At 32.8% G+C, this 7,946-nt stretch overlaps 2 protein-coding genes across 2 annotated transcripts in view; one reads left to right on the top strand and one right to left on the bottom strand.

Moving 5' to 3' along the window:
- Positions 1–1,220: 1,220 nt before the first annotated feature.
- LOC105624465 (transcription initiation factor IIA subunit 1) lies at positions 1,221–4,410 on the bottom strand. Its single transcript, XM_012205825.1, has 7 exons — positions 4,387–4,410; positions 3,226–3,436; positions 2,537–2,860; positions 1,870–2,078; positions 1,590–1,739; positions 1,433–1,522; positions 1,221–1,328 (listed from the first exon to the last, which is right to left on the bottom strand). Exons 1-7 carry the CDS (start codon positions 4,408–4,410, stop codon positions 1,221–1,223), a joined length of 1,116 nt encoding a protein of 371 aa, XP_012061215.1.
- Positions 4,411–6,325: 1,915 nt separating this feature from the next.
- The window catches only part of LOC105624466 (vacuolar protein sorting-associated protein 45), a 2,578-nt gene continuing 957 nt past the window's right edge, over positions 6,326–7,946 (top strand). Inside the window, exons 1-5 of the mRNA XM_012205826.1 lie at positions 6,326–6,418; positions 6,616–6,814; positions 6,914–7,063; positions 7,159–7,538; positions 7,730–7,946. Of these exons, the coding sequence (XP_012061216.1) occupies positions 6,326–6,418; positions 6,616–6,814; positions 6,914–7,063; positions 7,159–7,538; positions 7,730–7,946 (1,039 nt within the window). The remainder of the gene's footprint in view (positions 6,419–6,615; positions 6,815–6,913; positions 7,064–7,158; positions 7,539–7,729) is intronic.

Raw genomic sequence — 7,946 nt, forward strand, 5'->3', positions numbered from 1 at the left:
TAACTATACTAGTGGTGTTCGTCTACGTATATATATATATATATATATATATATATATATATATATATATATATATATATATATATAATCATTCAGTCAATATATATACATAACGCACTCCCGCTCCAATAAAGTTCATTCATTTGCTAGAAAAAGCTAACTAATCCGTTGTAGATTGTTTTAGAAGGAATCTCGGCGCCCACAAGCAAGTTTCCACTAACGTATGATTAACAGTAGGAGAGAGATTCTTATACAATTTTTTAAAACTTATATATTCATAATTTGCACTATATAAAAATCAGGGTTGTAACGCAGTTACTTTGTTGATCATTACTTTGTTATAATAATCATTTGATAATGATATTGTGAATTTTTTATGATGGTAATAGTAACATCAGAGTTAAAAAAATAAATCATTACTGACAAGTAATGAAAAGGTTGAAAAAGTCATTCGTTATTGAAAAAAATAATTCCTTTTTCCATTAATTTGTAACGCGTTACTTTTTTACTCGTATTTCTTGTAACGAGTAATATTACGCGATTAATTTATTAGTTTTTTAGTAATGACAAATTACTTTTCAAAATAATTTGTCATTTTCTAATCTTAGCACAATCTTAGCATTTAATTAGCATTACTGTCATAAAAAATTGCATCATCATCAAATTGTTTACTATATAAAGTAATAGCAAAATAACTGAAACATTTGCCAACCCTGATAAAAATCATATGTATTAGCCCCCTATGCTCCTCTTGACTTTCGGTCTTGAATTTTCCTAAATTCAAAAAAATGTAATACGAAGGAAAAATGTAATTAATATATTAATGTAGAATATTCAAGACTGCTTAATAGTAACAGAATAAAAAAATAGAACCTAACATATTTTTAATATGTTTGTGACTTATTTAGTTTCAACAAGTAGAATTGGCGTGTCTAAATATCTCGAATATCCTGCTATTCAGAGGGCTAAAAATATAACACAAAATTAACAATATGATATTTTTAATAACGTGATAATGTTCATCATAGTTTCCCTACACTGTTGTTTTCTTGCTGCCTGCAGCAGCATCACGCAATCGATAGAAGAATTATCGTAGAGATTATCGTTATCTGTCATATTAACGCGATTTCACGTGAACACATCATCAAGTTGCCTTTATACGCAGTGTCCCTGAGTCGAGCTTACTGTGGGCAACACGATATTCACAACGCACTTAAGAGTTACCATTCAGCGTCCCCATTTGCCTTTTGGAACACATAATCTTTTCCAGATAGATTCATTATACCGTCCTTCAAATAAAATTTCCACTTATTCCGACTCCTTGTAATCTGAAAATAAAACGTTATCGTATTTGACTCCGAGTTGAAACATCGTAATGTAGAATATTACATAAACTTTATCGTAAACTTAAACATAAATCGCTATCTTGTACCTTATCGTACTGGCAGACGACTACATTATCGGTGTCGAAGAGATCAGCAGGATCATCGTCCGTAACATCATCTTCGGAATTAAGGGGTTCCTAATACAAATAATTTTTTTATGAGATAATCACTCAACTTATGTGAAATTTATTTATAAATATTAACCTCTTCACGAGCCGCAGCCTCATCGTTTTCTTCCTCCTCTTTCTCATCTATATCCTCATCATCATCATCATTATCCTCTTCTTCCTCTTCATCGTCATCATCAGTAGAATCACCAACTCCTCCGTCTAACTGATTTATATTATTTTGCTGCTGGAAAAATGAATAATGTATGGTATGTTATCTATATAATATATATATGTATACGTGTAAGCACTTATCTATTATCTTATCTTTTCCATTATGTTCTCTCAGTCTGCATAGACTAAATATTTCATTCTACCTGATTTTGAGGTGGCCTTTGTGTAACGACACTATTTGTACTTTGTGTAACCACTTGAAGAGGCTGATTCACTTGTAATGGAGTTAATGCTGCTTGTCCTTGTAGTGTAGAATTTACATGCTGTTGCAACAGAGTCGAAGCTAAATTTGCTGGAAGACCCATGGCGGCGGAAATTACCGGACCTGTTAAAATTGTATGCAGCTGGTTTGCTGAAAAGAAAAACAAATAATCTTTTTATTTATATAAAAATAGTTGTGTACATGTATGTGTGTTTACAAAAGATTTTTTTACAAAATAAATTCCCTATTCTTTTTAACTGAACTTTGTACTTTATTTTTTCTCTTTTTTTCTCCAACGTAGAGTGAAAAGGAGGAGAGACGAGTTGTACAGGAAGCTAAAAAGAATAAGCCTCAAAATAAATTACAATAACAATATGGAGACACGATAATGTCTCGGCACTAAGACATGGCGTGAGATACTGTCATGCTCCTTTATAAATATATCTATATATGCATATTATAATATAGATGTAAATTTTTATCATAAAAATTTTATGGAATTTGTACTAAATAAAAATTATATCTAACAAAATATTAAATATATAAAAAAAGTTCAATCAATTTGTATTACACAAATTGATTTTAATGAAACACAGTAAAAGCCTCACCTTGAAGAGCAGATGCAGGAACTTGTATGCTTAAAATACGTTGTGGTCCATCCGGCACGCCAGCTTGTGGAGGTAAGGTGATCTGTATGGGTACTTGTCGTTCAAGCACAGTTGAAGCGGTCACCACTTGTTGCACTGGCGTTGTCGAATGTTGCTGCTGTTGCTGCAATGTTGTTCCCGTGGAAGGATGCGTGTGTTGTTGAGATTGTGATGATTGCTGCGACTGTGCTTGCTGCTGCTGTTGCTGTTGTGATTGTTGTTGAGGTTGCGTTTGCGGTACTGTATTTCCAGCAGATGGTTGTACAAAATGATTTCCTACATTAGCTGTTACAACATCAAATTTATAGCAATAATCTATAAAATGCATCACCATTACTGAATGTTCTACACTCAATAGCAGTGAACTTGTATATAAATTATATCGCAATTCACTGTAATAAGTCGTTTGTTAATTATACATTCAATCTATCAATTAAAGCTATTATTTTTTACAACTTTGAAGATTCGAAGTCCTGAAAGAATTCAAATTTTCAAAGTTAACTTTCAACACTGAAGTTTTCAAACTTCTTAATATTCAAGTATTTCAAACTTCTTAATATTCAGAATTAATTTCAAAAATTCAAGTTTTTTCAAATTCTTTCTTTGAATTTTTGAAGTTGTCAAAACAATATTTATCTATCATTGCGTACCTTTATTGACAGACACAGCTTTGTGCGTATTGATTTGAGGAACTTGCGGCTCTGGTGGATCTGGATTTAATTCTACGGCCTTGCTGGCCATTAGTTTTCCTTCCCATATTTGCTTGAGCTCTAATAAAACCTGCTCATCCACACCTTCATCTATAAACGACTCTCGTACTCCCGATATTACATCTTCTATCACAGTGTTGTACAATTTCAGCTGTGTATAAAACGATTTATGTAATATTCTTTTGATGTTGCAAGAATATTAAAAATATATACACTGAAAAAAAATTTATTAAATTTTAACACATATTTTTAGCATAAATATTTACTTACAGTAATAATTTAATAAAAAAAGTAATCATTAAATCATATTAATTTTCTTGTATCAAATAAACACATTGTGTTTACATTTAATAAATTTTTTTCAGTTCATATGCTCATGGCATATAGCATATATTTCCATAAATTATAATTTATTTTTAGCAGTCATACTAATCAATAAATGTTACATAAACATAAATATGCAAATGCATTGCTATTAAAACATTAAAATATAAATATGTATAAGCATAAATATTTGTGTATAAATTATATTATTTCTGTATATCTTTTATATTCAAATTAGTCTCTTCTATCTAAATCCTCTTTGACAATAATCAAACATAAACTTAGAAAGATATTAGAAGCATAAAAGGAATATAATTGTATATTAGAAATTTGCACTTGCAGATTTATACTGGCTCCAATTTAACTTAATTTAACTTCCAGCATTTCTATCAAGCTAGAGATACTGTGAATTCTACATCAAAGAAAAGATTCTATTTGACTAAACTAGTAAAGTAAACAATTGAACATTTGCTCAGAGATATCATAGTGGTACGTAAGGTACAGCTTAGTATTTAAATATTAAATGACTGTATGTTAGAGTCAGAGAGCCACGTCGAACAACGCAAACGTGCCATCATTAGAACCTTTCAGTCCAAGATAAGACTTCCCCGATACTCCTGCAGTCGAGCGTACCGCGCCGCGGCATTCTCCGATGGATATCGAAAGATCCAGAATAATTCGGAGAAAAGCTCCTCGTTATCTCAGGGAATCGTCCGGAATGCGTAAATGCTTGTGAAACGCTAACGTTCAGCGTAACGCTCGCTGGTTTCTACTCACCACGCTGGTCTGGCTGAGAGCCATCGTGGCGCGACACGCACGATCGGCGTGGATGCACGCCCGACCGGGAAGGGAAGCAAAACACCGACAATCCGCGAGGATGTTATCCTGCCCGCGTCGTTACAGAACTTTCAGAAGCCACACCGGTGCATCGTTGAAAGACGAGAGGAGGAAGGTTTCGGAATCCTCGCGCCGATTGGTACTCGTGAAAGCAAAATGCAAAGCGCACGGCAACAACCCGCCTCACTCCGTTCCGCGCTCCGTCTATGAAGGCACGAATACCGTCGACAATGGTCGGCAACCTTCGGGCTGGCCGTAAACCGCGCATGCTCGCCAATACTTGCGCGACCTACGACCCTATGAGCGCCCGGTCTCTTTGGGGCCTTCGAGCCGTGGCATGAGAAGCATTTATACTGGCCGTAAAGGCGCGTTCACACCTTGACGGAAAAGCAGAAAGCGAAAAAGCAGCAGCCAATCAGAAGATCGATTGTATATTTTGAAATGAGGTGAAAATTACAAAAGTGAACAATGATTACTAGGTATTGACCAATTAAATTATGAATATTCTAGTGAATTTGTTCACTTTTGTAATTTTCACTTCATTTCATGATATACAATCGACTCTCTGAACTTTAGCTGATCTATAATTTCGGCTTTTTGTATTACCAGCGCGAGTTCTGATTGGCCATTGCTTTTCTGCTTTCTATTTTTCCATCAAGGTGTGAACGTGCTCTAATGTCGTATCACACCACGCATTAGAGAGGGCTAATTTCACGTCAATTAATTTATGCCCATTTCTGGCTCAATGAGATTGAAGATTGAAAGATTGAAGTTTGATCAATCAGAACAAAAGGAATCAAAATTTCTATATCATTGATGAAACTTCAATCTTTAATCTTTAATCTCAATCTTCAATGCAGTCTGATTCCGGTCTAAATTGAACCGAGATTAAAGTTAATCTACGTTTGGTAGAAATGGACATTAATCGACCGTTGACTAACCAATCAGGTTTGCTGTTTAGTAGAATTGATCAATTATGGTTGACAGTTTATCCCGATTAGGATTAATCGACGTTGATGAAATCAGCCTTGAGGATTGCGAATTAGAAATTAGAATTTGACCAATCAGATAATTTTAATTTTAATCCGTTTTATTCTAATTGGCTGAATTCTAATCCTTAATTTGCAATCTATAAGAATTAATTAATCACAATCGATCATTTTCCTCTCATTCGACTGCGATTGGTCTATTCTTAAGTTTGTTCCTTTTGCTGAAGTCTTATATCTTTCCTCTTTTTTCTTAATTTTTTGGAGAAAAAAGAAAAAGGAAGTATTTATACTGGTGCCATTTTTTATCAAATGAATGACATCATTTTTTATTTATTAATGAATTTTTAAATAATGTTTAAATTAATGTTAAATTAATGAATAATTAAATTGATGTTTATATCATTTTTTTATTTTACGATTTTTCTGGATAAAAAGTTTGTTCTTTTCAGCTAAACTTCTTGTATGTTTATCTTTTCTACTTTTCTCTTCATTTTGAAAAAAAAAGATTCAATTCAGCTAAAAAAATGGACAGAATAGTACAGGCATTACTTAATACTTAATCGCGCTGATTAAATTAACAGGAATTTGATTAATTGAAGTCCAATCAGAATGACGTCACGCGACAAATCTCGCTATGTTCGAAACGGACCAATGAACGAAGAATCGGAGGACTGAGCTATTGCGAACGATGTTTTATATCTGAATTTTATGTACGTGTTGTTAGTATGCGTCATGGTACTCCAGTAGGTTTTATATGGAGTACATGTACTATCATACATATGCATCTCTGCAACTAATCGCTAATTTAATTTAAACAAAATATGAATTTAGCATAGTATACGCGCACGTAATACTTTAATCACACTTGAAGTGTTAATCTAACTGTCAAGATGAACGTCGTCACTGCTTTGAAGTTTTATATAACGAGGATGACAGAAGACAGCGGTCCTGGTATGAAAGTTCTGTTAATGGATAAACAAACGGTAGGCACGATAAATACTGTGAATTACGTTTGTTTTTTTTTTGTTGTAACTGAACTTCTCCCCTATCTTTCTTTTTCTCTCTAATTACATGCCTATTTCACTTTAAGCACAAACAATATAATTAACAGCTGCAAAAAACTAAAACAATAATCGACAGGTTTGAAAGATCATTTCTCTGTCATTTTTTTAAATTTTAGACAAGTATAATTAGCCTACTGTACAGTCAGTCTGAGATATTAATGAAAGAAGTATACCTGTTTGAACGGATAGACACCGCTGCGCATAATGACACATTGAAACATTTGACATGCATAGTATTTGTAAGACCGACAAAGGAAAATATCGATTTGCTTTGTAAAGAGCTCAGATACCCTAAATATGGAGTATATTATATTTGTAAGTAACATGATGTCCCTACAAAAATTATGTTCTTAACAAGACATTGAAAAACTAAGCTGAGAATAAAAAGTAATAATAGCTAATAAACTTAATTAGATTTCAGTAACATTATTGCGAAAGCTGATATAAAGCTTCTGGCAGAAAGCGACGAGCGAGAGGTAGTCAGGGAGGTGCATGAATTCTATGCAGATTATCTAGCAATTAATCCACATTTATTTTCGCTTGGAATAAATGCCTGCTCCGAAGGTAATATTTTTTCATAAACTCGTTTCTATATAAATGAAGAGAAACTACTTAACAAAGACTATTTTTCATATTGTCTATTTGTGTTACAATTAAAGGATTGACTTGGGATCCAGTGCATTTACACAGAACTGTCCAAGGAATTACTTCTGTTTTGTTATCACTAAAAAAATGCCCATATATTAGATACCAACACAGTTCAGATATGGCAAAGAGATTAGCAGAGAAGATAAGAGAAGTGCTCAGTAAAGAATCGAATTCTTTTGAATTCAGACAGGAATCTAATCCTCTCCTTCTGATAATTGATAGGAGAGATGATCCTGTCACACCATTACTGAATCAGTGGACGTATCAAGCAATGGTACACGAATTATTAACGATTAATAATAATCGAGTCAACTTATCTCACGTAAAAGGCATTTCGAAAGAATTGAAAGAAGTTGTTTTAAGTGCAGAACATGATGACTTTTATGCAAACGTAAGAATATTTTTCATTTAATTTTATATGTGCATTTGTGTTAAAATATTAGCAGAATAGATATAAATTAATAAAAATTATACAATACTTTTGAATATTTTATGTATAATTTTGATTTTTAAAATAATTTTCGAAACTTTATTCTTTATAAAAGATTTTTTTATGTTATAAAAGAATATATTCTTGAGCAGAACTTGTATCTAAACTTTGGAGAAATAGGACAAACGATAAAAGAATTGATGGATGAATTTCAAAAGAAAGCAAAGAAGCATCAAAAGGTTGAAAGCATAGCCGATATGAAGCATTTCGTAGAGACGTATCCACTTTTCAAGAAACTTTCTGGTACTGTATCGAAACATGTTACGGTAGTCGGAGAGCTTTCATCTCTTGTGGAAAAGCACAATTTGT

This window comes from Atta cephalotes, assembly GCF_000143395.1.
Source record: "Atta cephalotes unplaced genomic scaffold scaffold00079, whole genome shotgun sequence".
NCBI lineage: Eukaryota > Metazoa > Arthropoda > Insecta > Hymenoptera > Formicidae > Atta > Atta cephalotes.

Excerpts from the sequence above, each read along its gene's own strand:
- LOC105624465 (XM_012205825.1), bottom strand. The coding sequence starts at position 4,410 with ATGGCTCTCAGCCAGACCAGCGTG. Across the intron at positions 2,079-2,536 it reads TCCTGCATCTGCTCTTCAAG|CAAACCAGCTGCATACAATT; the intron begins GTGAGGCTTTTA and ends TTTTCTTTTCAG. Across the intron at positions 1,523-1,589 it reads AGGCTGCGGCTCGTGAAGAG|GAACCCCTTAATTCCGAAGA; the intron begins GTTAATATTTAT and ends TATTTGTATTAG.